This window comes from Pituophis catenifer, unplaced genomic scaffold, assembly GCF_029215685.1.
Source record: "Pituophis catenifer annectens isolate HBS135680 unplaced genomic scaffold, rPitCat1.0.hap2 SCAF_1, whole genome shotgun sequence".
NCBI classification, from domain to species: Eukaryota; Metazoa; Chordata; class Lepidosauria; order Squamata; family Colubridae; genus Pituophis; species Pituophis catenifer.
Genome location: NW_027256881.1, coordinates 163,787,131 through 163,808,612, shown reverse-complemented (window position 1 = coordinate 163,808,612; position 21,482 = coordinate 163,787,131). Strand labels below are relative to the sequence as shown.

Sequence of the window (21,482 nt, the reverse complement as noted above, 5' to 3'; positions counted from 1 at the left end):
TCCAATGGTTCCTCCTGCCCTTCCAACGTTCCCGCAGGGCGGCCTCGGCTACGCGAGTGGTGTTGACCCCGGCCGTGCTCCACTCCCTGGCTTGGTGGTCCTCCGAGGCGATCCACAAGGGCAGCAGATTTCGCGAGCCCCAGCGTTTGATCCTAACGACGGACGCCAGCCTGTCGGGCTGGGGCGCTCATCTCAGACACCTGCTGGCTCAAGGTCGGTGGTTGCTCCGCGAATCTCGAATGAATATCAGCGTGTTGGAGCTCCGGGCTATCTTCCTCGCTCCGAGACATTTTCGCCCTCACATCCTCGGCCGGGACATTCTGGTCCTAACCGACAATGTCTCGGCCAAAGCACATGTAAACTGGCTGGGCGGCACTCGCTCTTGAGCTCTCATGCACGAGGCCCGCAAACTGGGCACGTGGGCGGAAACCAACCTCGCCTCGATCAAGGCAGCACATATCTCGGGGATGGAGAACCGGGCAGCAGACTCCCTCAGCAGGTCTCAGATCGACCAGGCAGAGTGGAGTATACCCCCGGAGCTGTTCCAGGAGCTGCAGGCTCGCTACGGCCCCCTGGCGGTCGACCTGTTCTCCTCGGCATCGAATCACCACCTGCTAAGATATTTCACCAGATTCCTTCTCCGGGGGCGGAGGCCGTGGATGCTCTGCGGAGTCCTTGGCCCTCGGGTCTCCTACTGTACACCTTTCCCGCAATTCCCCTCATTCCTCACGTCATCAGGAAACTCCTGGAGGAGCAAGCGGAACTAGTTCTTCTCGCTCCCTGCTGGAGCCGCCCCCATGGTTTGCAGACCTGCGTTCCCTCTCGATTCAACAACCGTGGCTGATTCTGTCCGACCGGATTGTCCTCCGGCAGGGTCCTCTGACTCATCCGGACCCCCAATGGTTCAGCCTGACCGCCTGGAGACTGAGCAGCTCCATTTGACCGGGCTTCCCCTCTCCGAGGGAGTTGTCTCGGTGATTCAGGCCTCCAGAAGGGGGTTGACCTTACGTATCTATGAAGCGACCTGGGGGGCCTTCACCAGGTGGTGCCAGAAGAGGCGTTTGTCACCTTCCTCAGCCTCGGTGCAACACGTTCTGGAGTTCCTTCAGGAGGAGTTCCTCTCGGGCCTTGCTCCAAATACACTTCAACGCCAGGTGGCGGCCCTCTCTTCGGTGCTGTCCTGCGGGTCCCCAGATCCTTTCTCCAGTCATCCCTTGATCCTACCAATCTGCGTCCCCCGACTGTGCATCGATTTCCCTCATGGGACCTCCCGAGGGTTCTTTCGGCTCTGACAAAGGCGCCCTTCGAGCCCTTACGGGAAGTTTCTCTTCGTTACCTTTCGATGAAGGTGGCCTTCCTGCAGTCACGTCCGCCGGCCGTATTTTGGAGATGTCCTCGTCCATTCGTAAAGAACTCTGCATCTTCTACCCGGACAGAGTTGTTCTTCGCTTGGACCCGTCCTTCGTCCCGAAGGTCAACTCTGTTTTTCATCGATCCCAGGAATTAGTACTACCAAATTTCTGCCCGAGACCGCGACACCGCTTGGAGAAGCTTTGGCACTCCTTAGATGTTCGTCAGGCGGTGAAGATTTACATCGCTCGCACCTCCTCGTTCCGACGAATGGATTCCTTGTTTGTGTCGTTTCTTCCTTCGTCTCTGGGTTCCAAGATCTCGTCGCCTACCTTGGGCCGATGGATCCATGCCTGCATATCGTCGGCATACGTCACCCTGTCGCTTCCGGTTCCCTGGGGTATAACCGCACACTCCACCTGGAGTGCTTCCACATCCGCGGCCTGGTCGACGCGAGCGTCCGTGGAGATCTGCAGGGCGGCCACGTGGGCTTCTCTGACCAGCTTCACTCGCCATTATTGCCTGGACGCTTACGCTTCGGTGGATGGTGCCTTCGGCAAGAGGGTCCTTCAAGGCGTTCACGAGGTCTCCTAACTCGGGTCCGGCCCTTTTCCCACCCGACAGGACTCTGGACTTTGGTATGTCCCATCCTGACTGCCGTTCCTGCCTTGAGGAGAATGGGCGTTGGCTCTTACCTGATACGCCCCTTCTCTGTCAGGCGGGCATGGCAGTCAGCCCCTCCCTGTGGGGGCTGTCCCCGTGCAAGGTCGCGGGAGGGGGGCGATGTTCCACTAATGTCTCTGCTTTCTCTTCCTAGACACGTTTATCTGCACTACGTCCTCGTCTCAAACTGAAGGCTATGGCAAGGAGGCGGGGCTAAGCTTGTTCTGCAGACTCGGTCCTAACAACTCGCAACCGATCACCACCCATCCTGACTGCCGTGCCCGCCTGCCAGAGAAGGGGCGTATCAGGTAAGAGCCAACGCCCATTCTACCTGACTTTCCTCTAGTGAACTTTTATCTGTTCACGGGATTAGCAATCAGCACGACCTCCCTGCAGCTCAGCTGAGCCGAGTTCTTCTAATCGGCTGCAGTAGCTCCAAAGCTGATCAGCCTTTGAATTCATCGCTTGATTATCAAACTGTGAGTTGTTGGGGTGCGCAGGCGGGGCCGTTCCGTAGGTCCCAGCGCAGCTGGGATTGAGGAGAGTCTTCGTTCCGACAAAGTCCAGCTCTCCCACGCATTGCCGGAGCTGCCCTTCTTCACAGGACTATCTCGTTAGTCCTTTAATTGCAGCAGCGTGTGTAAGCTCTTTACGGAGCAGTTTGTCTACTTCGGAGCTGGTTAGAACCTTATTTAAAGAAATATTGCACATTTAAGCCTATTGACTCTGATAGCTGATTCTCCCTAACAGCAGAGCCATTTTACTTTAATTGCTTTCCTGGCGGCTGCCATTTTGGGTGGCTTAATCTGTGAAGTCATTCCGGCGCCATTTTGTTTGCCTCAAAGGGGGGGGGAGTCCTACTCCTGAGGCCTGGTATTACTGAAATCCATCTTTTTAGTCACATTATCAGAATTGTTTAATTGTATTCCTCTCATTATTCTGAATTAAGGCATACTGTGTTGCTAAATAGAGCCTTATATTATTTTAGGCTGCATTTCTAACATGGCTAATTGTAGCCGCTCAAAAAAGAGCTCTAAATCACCCTCTCATCAGGAGGACAGTTCAAGGAGTGAACACTTTTCCAAGAGACCAGCTCCTCAGTCTGCTCACTCCTCTTCCTCTGCGGCTGCAGAGAAAGATGCCAAACGAAGGCACTTGGCCTTAGACAAGCAATTTGACAGAGCTGAGGCAGGCAGAAATCATCGTGCATCCTCCACCTGCCACAATACCTATTCAGTCTTCTCCACCTCAAGAGCAGCCCATTTCTGATCTGCCTCTTCAGGAGATAGTTTCTTGGTCCCCCAACAGATCTACCACTGCTATGGATGATCAGTCCATCGTTAGAGAGGTCTTTGCTCAGGGATCTGATGCCACTCCACCTACACAACCTCCAGCTTGTGCTTCTCCAGCTCCTGCCACTTTCACTCCTACCTCTGCAGGCCTTCGTCTAGAAGAAAAGCCTTCTTCTTCCATTTCCCGGGAGATGTGCGATCTCATCGCTCAGACCGTGGCCAAGACCATTGATACTGCTCTCACCCAAAGAGGGATCCTAGCTCTCTCGTCTGCTCCAATTCAACTACAACGTTCTTCCAGAACATCTTCCAATCTGGACAGTGAGGTTTCCTCCCACACTGGGTCTCCATCACGCTCTCAGCATAGCGACCAGTCCGTTATTGATGAGGTGGATGACTTTGACTATAACCTTTCTGAGGAGGAGGAGGAGGAGTCTTCTTCAGACAAGCCCCGTTCCTCAAGCACGAACTGTTCATATCCTTGCTGCACAAAACCAGAGTCACCATCAATATGAGTAGCTCCTCCTCTGCTCCAAAGGCGGCCGAGAGCCAGGACTCCAATAGCTGCCTGTTTGCAGAAGCTGTGGCTGAACAAGAGGTTGTTCCTTCACCTAAACTGTTTCTGGACACCGTTCAATGTCAGTGGACCCAGCTTGGCTCCATTTCCAACCCAAGTGGTCTGGAGAAAAAACTATATACCACCGAACAGGAATTCGAAGATCTTCTCAAACTGCCTTCAATTGATGCCCCCATGGCTAGTCTTACCTCTTCCAGCATCCTCCCATTAGATGCTGCTGTGGGTCTCCATTCTGAGGACAGGCACGCTGAGACATCTACCCGCAAGACTCACCAGGCCCCGGCTTGGGCCATCAAGTCCGCCACCGCGGCTTTCTTTGCATGTATCTCATCTGGGTCCGTCAGATGCAAAGCAGAGTGCCTCCTGATGACACCTGGCTTCACCAGGACATCAGCAAGGTCATAGCTGCCATGGAATACATGGCTGATGCCACCCTTAACTCTGCAAAGTTTGCTTCTAGAGCCCTGGCCTCCAACATTACCTCTCGCCCACTCCTCTGGCTACACCATTGGCAGGCAGATATGAGGACTAAGTGGCGTCTCGCAGCAGCCCCCTTCAAAGGTGGCAACCTCGGCGAAAGGCCGACGGAGCGCCTTTTAGGCGCTCCAGCCCCGTGACTCCGTATAGCCGCTAGAACAGCGAAAATCAGCTGTCTAGTGGCTTAAAAACTCTCCCCCAGGGAAAAGGGGGAGAGAAGAGCAGAAGGGTCTGGGTAGAGCTCCCCTAGACCCCCAGGCTTTTTTTTTTTAAGCCTGGGGTTTGCAGGGTGAGAGCTCCCTGAAAGCCCTTCAGAGCTCCGGAGCCAGGACTTAAAAATAAGCAGACCGAAGCGTCGCTACCACACCAGCAAAGCAACTAGAAAGATTATAAAGAATTTGGATTTTGGATTTTGGATGCTGGCAGAGTTAATCCAGGAGATTAAAAATGCAAGTATTGTATGTTAACTCCATTTAAAAAGGGAAAGATGGCACCTTAGGGCGTGAAAATAAAACTTATAAGTGAAAGTCCTTGTTAACATCAGTAACATTGTTAAAGCTATCGGGTTATTCAAGAAAAAAGATTTAAAGTGGAAGTGGAATGGAAAAGACTGTGGTATTGATTTTAGCTAACTTACATTCTTAATTTGCGTGGAAATAATTGGAGTTAATGACCTGATAGCCGAATTAATACAAACATAAAGAGACAATTGAAAAATGGCTGAAATTAAAGATGGATTATATGAGTCAGCAAATTTACAAGTGGTGATAGCGAAGGACTTAAAAGATTTTTTAAAATCTTTTACTGTTGAGATAAGACAGATAATTAAAAGAACTATTCAAAATTTTAAATTGGGGAATAATAATGACTTGCTGGCTGGAAAAGAGGAAGAAATTAATCAGGATAATGTGCCTTTGGAGGATAAAAGAGACATTGCTGGGGCTAAAATGGAGATTATTATACTGAAAACACAGGTTCTGGTCCATTCAATTAACTGAGAAACAGCAAGAAGACTCTTTACTGCAGGTTGATAAATATTTTGACAAGTTTTGGCTCTACAGACAGAATCAATATATAAGGAACGAACTGATGGACTACAAATGCAGGAAGAGTCGAAATGGGGGCTTCAAATTAAAGGAAACAACCCGAAGAAGAGAACTAATTCCAAAGACACACCAACTACAATTTCAAACCAAAAAATTTTTGAAAATAAAAGCAGGGGGAGGAGCAATGCTGAAGAAGAAAATATTATTGAAGAAGGACTGGAAAAAATATAGAAAGAAAGAAAGACTGGTTATATTTTGGAGATTGTCTCATGATGTTAGAAGATTTAATTAAAGTTGGATAACTTTCTGAATTTTATTGTAGTTTTAAAGTATTGAAATTTAAAGGTGGATAACTTAAAATTTAATGGATAACTTTTTGAAAGTTTTGAAACTTATATTTTGGAGAACGTTCTGCTAATGTATTAAGAGATTTTAAAATGTTTAAAATAAGATTATGGTTTTGTGTTTTTTTTCTCTTTTTTTATAAATGTGAAATGTGATAAGAGAATTTATAAAAGGAAGGTTGAAGTATAATTTTTAAAAGGGAAGTTAACAAATGTGAGAGAGTTTTGAATTTTGTAATAGTTAGCATATTTTAGCTTATGTTTGTTAAATGCTATATCCTGTTTTTGCTCTGGGAAGTCGGGGGGGAATGGGGGAAGGGGGGTTGGGTGGAGATAAAATGAAGTATGATAATTGATTGTGTAGTGTTTGGTTGTTTGAATATAAAAAAATAAAAACTTTTGTTTTTTTTTTTAAAAAAAAGGGGGCAACCTCTTTGGCGAAGCATTGGATCCTGTTTTGGTCGAAGGTAGGGACAAGAAGAAGGTTCTTCCTTTCTTGTTCAGACGAACCGACAGACATCCTACTTTTTCTTACTGTAGACAGTCTTTTCGTTCTACTGACCCAGGATTCCAACCATCTGCCCCTTCACAGTCTTTCAATCCTCTGTCTGACAGATTTCAGGACAGACAGCAATTCAGAGATTGCAATTGTCAACCCAGTCCAGGTGGCCATTTCGTGGCTCCGGTTCCCAACCATATTGCAGAAAGTAATACCAACCCCACCCTGGATCCCATCGACGGCCATCTTGCCCTTTTTTCTAATAGGTGGTGTTCCACGACTACAGATGCTTGGGCCATCCAGATGGTATCCCTAGGGGTCACCCTAGAATTTGTTTCCACACACCCCCCGTTGATTCATCAGGTGCTCAGTTCCCTCCAACCCTATCAAGAGGTCATCCATGGAGACCGAAATTCAACACCTCCTATCAATTCGAGCCATTGAACCGGTTCCCCCAGAGCATCAGGGAGCTGGTTTTTACTCTATTCTTTTCTTAGTTCAAAAGAAGTTGGGGGGTAATAGGGTCATTCTAGACCTGAAACGCCTGAACGTTCATATTAAATATAGATGTTTCAAAATGCATTCACTACACTCTATCTTGGGAGGCATTAGGCTTGGTGACTTTCTGTCCTCCATAGATCTCCGGGAGGCCTACCTGTACGTACCGATCAGACCATCTCACCGACGGTTCCTTAGATTTTGCTACGGGGGGGGGCTCATTTCCAATACAGGGCCCTTCCCTTTGGCCTTTCTTCTGCAGCCCGTATTTTTACTAAGCTCCTCGACGTGGTGGCAGCACATTTGAGAACTTCACCCATCAGATTGCAGTGCTATTTAGACAACATACTCATCCAGTCTTCCTCATTCCAAAAGGCTCTTATGGATCTTCAGGCAACTATACCACAGCTTCACCGAGAATTGGGAGAAGAGCCAACTGCATCTGTCCACCAATCTCATTCATCTGGGAGCTCGCATAGACACAAAGGCCGGCCTCGTGTTCCTGTCGCAGGAATGCCAACACAACATCAGATCCACAGTGGGTCAGATCAGACCTTTCCGCAAGCCTCCGCCTTTCCTACTCTCCCAATTATTGGGTCAGATGATTTCCTGCCTCTCCATTGTTCCCTGGGCCAGGCTTCATTCCCGCCCGCTCCAGTGGTTCCTTCTTCCCAGCCAGAGGGCAGGCATCAGCAATTCCAACTCCAGGGTCAGGGTTCCGTCGAGGGTTCTATCGTCTCTCAACTGGTGGACATCCGCAGCTCTAGAAAGAGGCTCCTCTTTCCTCAAACCCCAACGTCTGATTCTGACCATGGACGCCAGTCTCTTCGGCTGGGGAGCTCACTTCAATGGCCAGATTACCCAGGGCGGTTGGACACCGGGGGACCTTCAACATGACGTCAACTGGCTGAAACTACGGGCAGCCCATCTAGCTCTATGGCACTTCCAGCACCAACTTTCCGGTCAACGTGTGCTTCTCAGGACGGATAACGTCACCACAAAAGCCCATGTGAATCATCAGGGCGGAACACGATCAAGGACCCTCATGAGCAAGGCTGCAGAGCTGGGAGCCTGGGCACAGAGACACCTGCTCTCCTTACAGGCAGAGCACATCGCGGGCTCCACCAACCCTCAGGCAGACTGGCTAAGCAGGAAGGACATCGACCTGGTGGAGTGGCAACTGCACCCGGATCTTTTCCATCAAATTGTCCTCCGCTTCGGCCAGCCAAAAATGGATCTGTTTGCTACCCCGAACAACACCCAGGTACCCCGTTTTCTATCCAGGTACTGGAACCCAACGGTGGAAGGGACCAATGCCCTCTGCTGCAAATGGCCACAGGGTCTTCTTTACGCTTTCCCTCTGATTCCTCTCATACCACAAGTCATACGGAAGATCCTGGAAGAAAGGGCAGAGGTCATCCTCATTGTCCCGTATTGGCCTCGCCGACCCTGGTTCGCGGACCTCAAGGAGCTCTCGATGGGCAGTCCATGGAGGATCCCACCAGATCGTATAGCTCTCATTCAAAGAGCTGTCCAACATCCAGAACCTCAATGGTTGCAGCTAGCCGCCTGGCCATTGAGGGGGAGATCCTGAGGAAGGAACACTTCTCTTCCGAGGTAATTTCCACTCTGCTCGCCTCTTGCAGAAGGTCTACCACCCGGATTTATGATGCCACCTGGTCCACCTTTCGTCGATGGTGCGCAGCTTCTGACATTACGCCCACTCACACTTCCATTCCACAGATACTGGGCTTCCTCCAGACAGGTTTCAAGGCTGGTCTCGCGGTCAATATTCTGAGGCGTCAAGTCTCTGCTCTGGCCACCATTATTCCCTGCAAGGACTATGGTTCATTATCACATCACCCTCGTGTACAAGGCTTTCTTCGGGGAGCATCCAATCTCCACCCTCCCACAGTACACAGATTCCCATCCTGGGACCTCAGCCTTGTACTTCAGATTCTAATGGACCCCCCTTTCAAACCATTATCCTCTGCCAGCCTGAAATTCCTCACCTTCAAGGTGGCCTTCTTCATCGCAATCACCTCCGCTCGTCGAGTCGGCGAACTGGTGGCCCTCTCCATCCGAAGAGACCTGTGCATCTTCCATCCTGATCGTGTAATTCTTCGGCTTGATCCCACCTTCCTTCCAAAGATCAACACCTGGTTTCATAGAGCCCAGGAGATTGTTTTACCCGATTTCTGGCCCAACCCCGTTCATCCCACCGAACGACGATGGCACGCCCTGGATGTACGTCGGGCTCTCAAGAGGTATATTCATAGGACTGCGTCTTTCTGTCATACAGAATCCTTATTTGTCTCCTTCCAACCTACTTCCCTTGGATCAAAACTATCCTCGGCTACCATCTTTCACTGGCTTAAGGCATGCATTACGTTGGCCTACAAATGTAGGAACAAGGCACTTCCTGGTCACATTACAGCGCACTCAAACCACAGAATTCTTCAAAGGTCCTCCCACAGGTCCTCCCCAACCGCCTCCTCTCTATCTTCCCTCCCTAGGGATATGTAGCTTGGGTATATCCCACTCAATGGACTCTCTAAACAGCGCAAGGGAGAATGAACATTGGACTTACCTGAAGGTTCTTTCTCCTTGCGCTGTGTGAGAGTCCATACCCTCCCTTGTTTGTCTTTTCTCTTCCTTCTCAGTTCCTTTTTTTCCTATAGCATTGCGCTCAAGTCACTTGATTCTTTGGATCCGGACCTCGTTTTTCAAACTGGGATAATAGAAAGAGGAGGCGTGTTTATTCAAATTTCTTTCTCAGTCTCGGACCAGTCAGACAGGAGATAGCCCACTCAATGGACTCTCACACAGCGCAAGGAGAAAGAACCTTCAGGTAAGTCCAATGTTCATTTTCCCCCTTATTAGAGGAAGCCCCTTTGTGGAGTACTGTGAAGCCATTACCATGGCAACTCCACTGTGCTGTACAGTAGAAGCCATTTTAAGGCACAACAGGCACAACATACATATTTTACTAACTAAATGAATAACCAAATAACTAAATATTGTTAAATAAAATAAATGAGAGCCAGTTTGGAGTAGTGGTTAAGGTGTCAGGCTAGAAACAAGAGACCCTGAGTTTTAGACCTGCTTTAGGCATAACGGCAACTGGGTGACCTTGAGCAAGTCATATTCTCTTGCCCTTGGATGCAAGCAGTGGCAAACAACTACCAAAAAACCTTGCCAAGGGACTTGACTAGTCAGTCTCTGAGAATTGGATACAATTGAACAGAAGGGTGAGGAGGAAATCCCTACAGACTCAGCCAGGTTTGAAGCTGAGGCAGAATATGAAAACCCATATACAGGCATAAAGTTGCTTAAACTGGCCCTCTTCCATTGTCCTGTATCTTCTCCCTCTTTTAGTCTCTAGAATAAGAAGGATCAGCATTTAGGTCTGATAAAATGCTATTCTCATTCACTTGAATGCAGGTCAAACATGGTTTGGAACATTTTTATGGTCAAGATCAGATAGATGCATATAGTCACCTTCTTTTTATATGGTTGAAATTGGTGAAAAAATTATATCTATCATAGCCATAAGATAGGAGTGTTGGGAAATTTTACTACAATCTGAATGAAAATTTAGCTGCACTCTTCCTAAGAACTAACATTTGAAAATCTTGAGGAAATTCAGCTAAAATTCAAGAGAATATTCTGATTTGAATTAGATTTAAAACTGTATCCTTCATGATATCCTTCTTAAAAATGATTTCACAATAACTTTATATAACAATTTTGAAACATTGGAATAATTTTCAGTACATACCCGTATTTTTTGGAGTATAAGACACACTTTTCCCCCCCTAAAAGAGGGTGAAAATTTGGGTGCATCTTATACACCGAATGCTGGCCCCCACCCTTTGGCCTCTGCCTCCCAGCAATTTACCTCCTTGCTGCAAACAGCCCGTTTCAGCTTCAGCACAGCCTGATTAGCATAAGCAGCTGATTGTCAGTTGGATCAGCCTGCCGATCCTCAGCTGTTTCGGGTTGCAGGGATTGACATTGCCTATTGCCGCATGGTCCTCCGCTGTTTGCTGCAAGGAGGCAAATTGCTGGGAAGCAGATTTTTTTTTTTCTTGTGCTAATCAGGCTGTGATGAAAATGAAAATGAAACTAAAGCAGGCTGTTTGCTGCAAGGAGGCAAATTGCTGGGAGGCAGAGGCAGATTTTTTTTCTTGTTTTTCTCCCCAAAAAAGGTAGGTGCGTCTTACAGTCCAGAGCATCTTATACTCCGAAAAATATGGTATGTACTGGGAAATTCTAGAAATTTAAAATTTCTAGAAATCTTAAATTTGCCAAGTCAGTCTGTCCGTCCCTCCCTCCGTCCCTCCCCTCTCTCATTTATAAAGCTGCCCATCTCACCAGAAGTGACTCTGCAACGTCCAGAAATCAATAAAACCACAATATAAAAGCATTCATTATAACAGCATTATAAAATAGAAAACATAAATATAAAATATAAAAACAAAAAACAAAAACGAGAAAAAATGACAACCACATTTCATCCATTATAAGAAAATACCCTAAAATGTCACTGATTCCCTAGGACCTCCAAACCTGGTATCACAGCCAAACCTTAACGGCCTTTTTGAATATTAACAGTGATGAAGGAAATCAAAATTTGGAGGGAAAATATTCCATAAGGTGAGTATCAAGCCCTGCCTCCTAGCATCATCAGATGTAGGTCCCTCACAAATTCAAATTTGAAAAAGTCAGATACTCTGTCCTTTTGTCAGTCTGATAATTTATTGGGTGCATTATGTTTGTGAAAAATAACAGGTTTTGAGAAAGGCTGGCACAATTTCATGGTTGTGTGTAGCGGGTGTCACTCTTGCACACATTTCATAGTGCAGGGACAGTCAGTGGAATGCAGTGATGTCCTTATCACATTCCAAGTGTGCATAATTATTGCTAACTATTTAGCACATTCCTTTAAACAGCTTGTATGGCATTTCACAGATATGTAAAAGGACTGCTATTTTCTATTGCTTTTTGTTGATTAACTCTGATAAATGTAATTAGACTTTGACCCTACATCATGTTTACTATAAAGTCTGATTTAAAATAGCTTAATTTCTTTTATTCTAGGTCTGCGTGGCAGAGTACATAGTTTGCCAGATGTCACCAGTAAGTTGTTTTTTTTTCATTGTCATGTACAAATTCTTTAGACTCTAAAATAGTGTTGTCATTTTGAAAGAATCTTGAAAATTGGGTCTCTTACTATTTCAGATTTCAGACATTGAGTCCATATTATAGGCAGGAATTCATCCATTCAAAACAAACAAACAAAAAACCCCAAAACCCTAGAAATGGGCATCAGATGTTGATGTCCTGAGCAGAAGTGGGACAAAAACTGTAACATTGCCTTTGAGTTGATGATTTATATGGACACATCTGTTCAACTTTTTTGGCATGATACAGAAGTGGTTTGCTATTGGTCATTTCCAAGATGTTTGTTCAGTAGCTTGCTAATGCAAAACAGGACTTTATAGCTTTAGGGAACAAAAACAACAACAACAATGCTCTTTTAAGAAAGTAGCTTTTTTGGGGGGGCATTTGAGAATTGGACCAAAGGGCCATTCCATTCACAGCAATTGAAGTGTGAAGTATTGATTCCTTGATTGAGATTGCTCCATGTCTTTGTTCCTAATTTCTTAATTGTGTCATCATAAACATGTTGTTAAGCTGTTATTGCACCATTATCTGTTGGTTCTGATATCTGATTTGTGTTTTAAGTTGTCTTAATTGCTTCATCTTCTTTGCAGTTTGGTTCAGCAAATGATTCATTTCATTTTTCTCTCTTTTTCCCATTCAGAGTTTTCATTAAATCTCTTCTTTTCTCTTAATTTCTCATTCCTCCCTGCCCCCAAAGCAACACCATCATATTATTTGGGAATCAGTTCTCTTTCTTGGAGATCCTTCCGTTTAGCCAGAAATCTTTTACTCATCGTTCTGAAACTGGCTACAATGGTTTTCCAGAGAACATTATGGTTGAAAATGTCTTCAAATTATGTCCTCAAACAATCTAAGTACAGGCACTTTCTGTTCAAACAATCAAAAGTCACAGAAGTATATCTTAAAATTCCTATACATGTTTCAATGAATCTTGGCAGGATGCACATTCCCTCATGCACTTTAATGTGTCTGGAAAAAATCAAAGTCTATTATAAGATAAAATTTAGAGCTGTTTATGTTGTTCCATACTTGCCAAGGGAACAAAAAACAGCCCAATTTCTGAACCTCATTTTGGATTTGGCTATTGTGTCAAAGTAGATAGACTGACTCCAATTGAGCCCTGGTCTGAGACAAACCTCTGAATGGAATCTTGTGGTCTGTTGTGGATCACTAAGTGGTCAGGAAATTATAGATACAATCACCTTGAGGAATATCCTATTTTTTTCTGATAAAAGTCCTACAATTAACATCATTAATTTAGGTGATAATGTGCAATATTAAAGTTTGCCATGACTTGCAAAAAGGCTGGCACGCCCACATTTGGGACACGGAGAAGAAAAGGAAGACACATTTCCACAGACATAAAATTAGAGACTCCTTGGTTCAAACATGGACTCAGATTAGGCAGAAATATTACAAAAAAATTCCAAATTGGCTCTCAACGATGGAGGCCCTGACCCACCCAAATAGGTGGGAGAGGGAGAAAATGGGCAGATACAAAGATATTTTGGACGAAGGAGGGAGGCTTAAACCAAATGACACCTTACGAGAGCAAGGAATAATCCTAGATTGGTGGACCTATTCACAAATAAAATCCAGATATCAGAGAGATAAAGAACAATACGGTTTAGAACTTGGACCAAATGGATTGGATAAAGTCCTGATGGGAACAAATAAAAAGATTCTGGCAAAACTATACAATTATTTATTAGGCGAGGGTAAGTTCGAAGATGTTACAAAGAACCAAATAATTGCATGGGAGAAAAATATAGGGCGTGATATAAATTTTGGGGAATGGGAGGAGGCATGGAACAGAAATCTTAAACTTACTAGAGCGGTGGCATATAAGGAAAACCATTACAAAATGTTGCATAGATGGTACCTAGCCCCGGCCAGACTAGCAAAGATATATTCCAATATACATCCCAACTGTTGGAAATGTGGCCATGGTCAAGGCACCTTCTTTCACATGTGGTGGACATGCCCGGAAGCGAAAGGATACTGGAATAAAATTAGGAGGTGGTTACAAGAAATAATTGACGAAGATATTGAACTAACACCAGAGATTTTCCTCCTGGGAATAATACAGAAACCATATAGAAAGGAAATGATACATTTAATGATCCACATAATTACAGCCGCTAGATTGGCATATGCACAGTACTGGAAAGAGAAAACTCAACCACCAGAAGAGCTTACAATTAAGAAAATACTCGAGTGCGCAGAGATGACTAAATTAACTTATGAACTAAATGATGAGAAGTCAGTTTACTATATGGTATGGGAAAGGTGGTACAAGTGGTTGCATGACAAAATGAAAGAAAGATCTAAAGGTGTGTTAAATATTGGTTAAAAGTGAGTTGAAATGTCACCAAATACTATTTATGTAAATAGTTAAAACACTGCACATCCGATACTAATTGAAAATGTTATCATACTTATGTGTTTTATGTTTTATGTTTCTGTTTGAATGTTTGTTTTTCCTCTTTTCTTTTTTCTATTTTTTATATTTTTTTTTGTTTTTTGTTTTGTAAAAAACCTCAATAAAGTTTATTTTAAAAAAAAAAAAAAAGTTTAACATTAATTACAGTCCATAAAGAGTCAGCCTGTAATATAACCAGTGGCTATGAATATCATTTATCATCAGTATCATGAGATGTAAAGACCCTTTGTGGGTAGAGTTTAATGTATACTAACAAGAAGTGGTACCACGAAGAAGATCTCATTTGCTTATTATAGTAGTCTGACTAATCTACAGTGGGAGAAAATGGTATCCCAGGTATCCTGCCTTCCAAGTTGCTTTCATTTGTCAGCCTAACTAGCCAACAGCAAACACAAGTTCTTTCAACAGTGTCTTTATATGATAATACTTTTCACTAGCTGTTGCTTGCGGGGCAATTGTAAGAAGGGCATTCATGGATCAGATGACAGTAAATGAGAAGTGAAGTTATCATTGGGAATGCATATACAGCAATATCAGTTTCTAAATCAGTAAAATGAGGATGGCAGCAATTGAATCTGACATCTTCTGGAATGTAAAATGTGATCTGTAACTGAGCTGTAGCCTGTCTACTAGGTATCTGATCAACATATGTTTGTTTGCATATATGCATGTGTCTTTCTTATCCAGGTGATTATCACTTGTACAGGAATAATGAGAGTGAGGAGGGAGAAACAAGTGATGATGTGGATGGAGCAGAATCTGAGTCTTATGCCAGGGTAAGGATAATTCAGGTAATTTTTTTCCATGCATGTTTTACATAATGTGGAATTTTATTATTAAATCATACCGTCCTTTCTTTTCCTCACTGCACCTCCTCCTCTGAGTTTATCTGAGGAAAGGTGCTTCTTTTACTGTAACTTTCTGACACAAATCTCTTTTGGTTTTGAACAGTCCAAACAAAAGTTCTAGTAACTTCGATACATTTCCAAAAATGTGCTCATGTCTCATGCATGTCTGAATTCTCAAGGAAGGAATCTTTTCCACTGCCTTCTTTCAAGATATTCTTTGATTTCTCACCTTCAGTCCTGATATTCCCAGGTTTAAGCAATGCTTCTTGCAAAATAACCTCTTGAGTTGAGATAAGATGAACCAGGGATAATCACCTGCAGAGGCCTGATGAAAATGAGGAATATTGTGCCTGAAGCCTTTCTCACTAAGAGTTCTATTACTATCATACAATAAATATCAGCTGCCTTGAGTCTTCGGAGAAAGGCAGCATACAAGTTGAACAAATAAATAAATAAATTAAATAAATAAATAAATCAGGACAGATGTTATCCTTTATTGAAGATCATGTGAAATATAATATCTTGTATTTGCAGTGAAATTTTAAATCTTTCTCTTTTTGTGCTTCCTAAGATGCGCAAGAAAAAGCGCCTACTTTCTGTACATTCCTTTGATTTTGAAACCGACTCAGAATATTCTTCCCAATCTCGCCGTCAATCTGTCCAGCTTTCTCCATGTCCTGGGAAAGAAGACTTTCAGGTATTAGGGATCTGGTGGTGGTGTGAATCTATGATCCTTTTTTCTTCTTTCAGTTTTTTTTCTTTTCATTGAACTTTTGTTAGTCTAATGTGTAGCCTAAGAGTTTTTAATGTGAGAAATATATTCAAACTAAGGCTCTTGAAAATCTATGAGATGCCTGGGGCTCTTTGCTTTTTTCAGAAAAAATCAAAATGTTCCATGTACTCAGCAGTGTGAGTCTGTCAGCAGAAACTGTATCTTTGCAGCACCTCCTGGAATGACCATCTGATCTCATCAACTGGTCAAAAAACCTTTTTAGATTCTTTCATGATGAGAAAACATAGCTTGAGTTTTTAGCTTCTTATGTCAGAGTTGCTACCTTTGGCATCTTGGATGAGTTCAGTTTTGCTACATTTTCAGAATGTAGGTAGACAGGTTGAATTTCTGTCAAATATTAAGAAGTGTGGCTTGAGAACCAACTTTCAGTTTTAATGTAGTCTTTACCCATTTCATTGACTTTGACCAGGTTCTACCATGTCTATGCCCCATGAAAATGTATTCACATGTTTTTGACACACAAGGCGTGTTATACCACAACTGATTAAAGTTAGACGTTAATGCTCTTGGATTAAGAAGTTGTTGGAAAAGAATAATTGTAGGTGTGCAAATGAGAGAATATGTAGCCTGCTTATTAATACCAACAGATGATTCTTCTTAGAGCATTGAAGATTTTCCAAATGGTGAGGAAGCCTCCATGCAGAAGGACTCCATGATAGCAGAAGCAGACTTGGCTGCAGTTTTCCATCATATCTTGCAAGAGCAAGGGAAGCACACGGCTCTTCCAGAACAGGAATTCAGCACGGAAGTCCAGTTTATAGGCAACTCACAGACCAAAAACCTGGAAACAATCCCCAAGGCTGGTAGGTGCTTCTTACATTAGAGGCAATTTTAAATTGCCAGTGTTAGAGGCAGTGTTCACCTAACAATGAATCCTGTATTGTCCGGACAGTTCAAACTTTCAGAAATATATCATCTTTTGTTTACATGTAGTGATTTTATTTTTCTTTCATAATTCACAGAAAGATGTCCCAGCTTTAACAGTTTTCTCACAATCTTTCCAGCAAAATAAAAACTGGCATATAAATGACTAATTGAAGTGTTAAAACTCCAGTATTTTTATATTGGAATTTACTCTGTTATGTCAGAACAGTGGCCAAAACCATAGAGAGAAAGTATTTCTTCACGACTCAAAAGTGGTTGTTGTGATGGAACTCAGCAATATCAAATAGAAAGATGCAAAAAGGGTAAAATAAATAGAGGAAAAATACAAATGTATCTATTCATATACATATATACAGTGGGGCAAAAAAGTATTTAGTCAGCCACCAATTGTGCAAGTTCTCCCACTTAAAAAGATGAGAGAGGCCTGTAATTGACATCATAGGTAGACCTCAACTATGAGAGACAAAATGAGAAAACAAATCCAATCACATTGTCTGATTTGGAAAGAATTTATTTGCAAATTATGGTGGAAAATAAGTATTTGGTCAATATCAAAAGTTCATCTCAATACTTTGTTATATATCCTTTGTTGGCAATGACAGAGGTCAAACGTTTTCTGTAAGTCTTCACAAGGTTGGCACACACTGTTGCTGGTATGTTGGCCCATTCCTCCATGCAGATCTCGTCTAGAGCAGTGATGTTTTGGGGCTGTCGCTGGGCAACACGGACTTTCAACTCCCTCCAAAGGTTTTCTATGGGGTTGAGATCTGGAGTCTGGCTAGGCCACTCCAGGACCTTGAAATGCTTCTTACAAAGCCACTCCTTCGTTGCCCAGGCAGTGTGTTTGGGATCATTGTCATGCTGAAAGACCCAGCCACATTTCATCTTCAATGCCCTTGCTGATGGAAGGAGGTTTGCACTCAAAATCTCACGATACATGGCCCCATTCATTCTTTCCTGTACATGGATCAGTCATCCTGATCCCTTTGCAGAGAAACAGCCCCAAAGCATGATGTTGCCACCCCCATGCTTCACAGTAGGTATGGTGTTCTTTGGATGCAACTCGGCATTCTCTCGCCTCCAAACACGAGGAGTTGTGTTTCTACCAAACAGTTCTACTTTGGTTTCATCTGACCATATGACATTCTCCCAATCCTCTTCTTGGTCATCCAAATGCTCTCTAGCAAACTTCAGACGGGCCCAGACATGTACTGGCTTAAGCAGGGGGACACGTCTGGCACTGCAGGATCTAAGTCCCTGGCGGCGTAGTGTGTTACTGATGGTAGCCTTTGTTACGTTGGTCCCAGCTCTCTGCAGGTCATTCACTAGGTCCCCCCGTGTGGTTCTGGGATTTTTGCTCACCGTTCTTGTGATCATTTTGACCCCACGGGGTGAGATCTTGCGTGGAGCCCCAGATCAAGGGAGATTATCAGTGGTCTTGTATGTCTTCCATTTTCTAATTATTGCTTCCACAGTTGATTTCTTCACCAAGCTGCTTGCCTATTACAGATTCAGTCTTCCCAGCCTGGTGCAGGTCTACAATTTTGTTTCTGGTGTCCTTCGACAGCTCTTTGGTCTTCACCATAGTGGAGTTTGGAGTGTGACTGTTTGAGGTTGTGGACAGGTGTCTTTTATACTGATAACAAGTTCAAACAGGTGCCATTAATACAGGTAATGAGTGGAGGACAGAGGAGCCTCTTAAAGAAGAAGTTACAGGTCTGTGAGAGCCAGAAATCTTGCTTGTTTGTAGGTGACCAAATACTTATTTTCCACCATAAATTCTTTCCAAATCAGACAATGTGATTGTCTGGATTTGTTTTCTCATTTTGTCTCTCATAGTTGAGATCTACCTATGAGGACAATTACAGGCCTCTCTCATGTTTTTAAGTGGGAGAACTTGCACAATTGGTGGCTGACTAAATACTTTTTTGCCCCACTGAATGAGAAAACATTTGGTTGCAAAATTACAATTATAAATGATCCATTTAGTTGCCAGGTTAATTTGACTTAGAGTATTTTTTGGAAGGGAAATAAGTGTACTACCTACAGCCTCCAATGCAGTTCTCTATGTCACAACACATATTACAATTCATTCTTTTTTTGCTCAGCCTATTGTCCAGGGTTCTGGTTACAGGGACAGATAGGAAGAGGGAATGTTATATATGCCACATTGAATTCCTGAAAAGAATTTTTAAAGATGAATATGATCCAATTTTAAAAATGTAGGTGTTCTGTTTGCAAAGAAGGAGTACAAATCCTTCCCAGGCTAAAAGTCATTTGTTTTTCACACTTCTAGCTTTATTCATGTACTGCATATTTTCAAAAATGATGAGCTTGTTACCACTTCTGTTCCTATCAGCTATTCTGCAATATTATTGGGAAAATTCTGTTCCCGGGTTTTCCAGATTTGTAGCAGGTTTTGCTGCTGAAGACAGTCTCAGTCAGCCCATTGTGTTTTTAACTGGACATGGGAAATGGATGCTTGAATCTGAATGCATCCAGATTCATGACAAAGGCAGATGGTGAAATATAATTGCTTTGATGTACCTCTCCTCATCATGGAACAGGGCAGAAATATTTTCTTATTTTCACACTGATGACTACATTGCAGAGTTTTAGAGGATTAAATTTTCTGTATGATACAATCTAGTTATGTTCCACGTCTTTGCTATGTCAGAGGGTTTAGTGTTTTACCAGTACTATAAATATCTAGGAAATGAAATTATCGGAAACCAAGTTATCCCTAATGTTGTTTCTTTTAACAAGGTGACAAACACTGGAAAGTGCATGAGCAATGATCGGCCATCTGCTTTTCCTCGGGTTGCAAATAATGTCTTTTTAATTTGCTATAGGTTTTTTTTAGCTTACAGGTGATTTGGATGACTGAGATGCTGAAAACTAGCTGCAAACCTGGATTAGGGAATAAAGAGGCAAAGTTCCAGAACCTCCAACTTTCTAACAAAAGCTTTCCAATTTAGCTACAGAGATTGTAAAAATATATGAGATAACTCATATCGAGGTAAAGTATTTGGAGACCCTGACACAAACAGATTGCTTGGACAGTTCATGTCAATCTGCTGTAAATTCCTGTCTCATATCATAGGATATTTGAGAAGTAGAACAGGGAAGGAAGAAGCTATAGGTCAAAGAATAAATTTTGCATGCTGAATAAAATAGTTTCTAGCTTTTGTGTCTGCACTTTCCTTAGATGGATCACTGGTCACACTCAAAAAAAGACAGAATCATATATTCGAAGTATCCTTAAGACTGGAGCTCAGAGACTTCCGGGTTGGCTCCGCAGCGCCATTGACGGTCTTTTTAGACCGCCGCCCCCGTGATTCCGTTGAGCCGTTCTGACAGCGTTAATCAGCTGTCAAACGGCTTGAAAATCTCCCCTTCGGGAAAAGAAGGGGAGGAGAGCAGGTGGGTGAGGGTAGAGCTCCCCGAAAACCCCTGGATTAATTCCAGGGGTTAGGAGGGCGAGAGCTCCCCGTTCAGCCCACTGAAGCTCCGGATCCGGGGGGACTCTGTTTTTTTTTACAGAGCTAGGCATTGCGTCCAATTTCTGCTGTCAAACAGAAGATTAAATGATTTCAAAAAAGCAGGCGGAACAGAAGCAGGAGGACAAGCTTTTTGCAAGTATAATACTTAACTCCGGGGATACAATGTTTCTAATTGGATTTTCTGAGCTGGAAGTTAAGATGGCGTTTCTTTGTTGCGATTTTAAAAGTGAAAGTTAGAAGGAAAGTCTTTGCTAATAGACTCGTGCTCAGAGACTGGCTTTAAGTTGCTGGAATAGATTTTGAAGAGCTGTTTGGGAAAAGATTATTTCGTTTGGTGATTTATAAAGAAATTGCTGAAAGCTGCTCAAAAGGATGGCTCTGACTTTATGATTTTATGGTTGTGGGAAGAAAGAAAATCTTTTTAAAATAAAATGGCTTCTAAGAAAGGAGATCTTGAAAGTGCTGGAAGCTATTTGGAGGTGTCAGAAACGAAACAGTTGTCTGATTTACAGAGTTATAAGGATTTTGATGCAGAATTTACAGAATTTATAAAAGAAGCCATGAATAATCATACTGCAGTTATAAGTAATCAAATAGCAATTCTTAAAGGGATAACAACAGAAATGACGGAGACAAAAACAACTACGGAGCATGATGACAATTCAGGAGATATTCTGATTGCAGCAGAGAGGGTGGAAGAATCTTCTCAAGAATTTTCGAGCTTATTCTCTGCTCTTTTCGGAAAAATTGATAGAATCTTTCAAAATTATGACTTGGTTTGGAAAAAAGTAGTAAATGTCCAGACTTTCGAAGTTTCAGAAGATGAAGGAGATTTGCCAGTGGCATTTATACATTTAATAGAAAAGAAACAACTGAACCTTTTTTCCCAAACTCTTGACAAACTTTGGTTTTACAGACGAAGGAATGAACTGATTTATATAAGCATGAAGAGGCGATTTGGGGGCTCTAAATCAGAGGAAATTTTCTCAAAAAGGGGACAATCTTTGCAGTTACATCAACCTCAAATTAAAATGAAAAACCTCCTCAAAATAGAAGTAGGAGGGATGCAGAAAG

General features: G+C 43.2%; 1 protein-coding gene across 1 annotated transcript in view; it reads left to right on the top strand.

Moving 5' to 3' along the window:
* MLPH (melanophilin) overlaps positions 1-21,482 on the top strand; it is a 123,199-nt gene that overhangs the window by 23,436 nt on the left and 78,281 nt on the right. The window contains exons 5-8 of the mRNA XM_070956766.1: positions 11,850-11,888; positions 15,067-15,155; positions 15,799-15,924; positions 16,622-16,823. Of these exons, the coding sequence (XP_070812867.1) occupies positions 11,850-11,888; positions 15,067-15,155; positions 15,799-15,924; positions 16,622-16,823 (456 nt within the window). The remainder of the gene's footprint in view (positions 1-11,849; positions 11,889-15,066; positions 15,156-15,798; positions 15,925-16,621; positions 16,824-21,482) is intronic.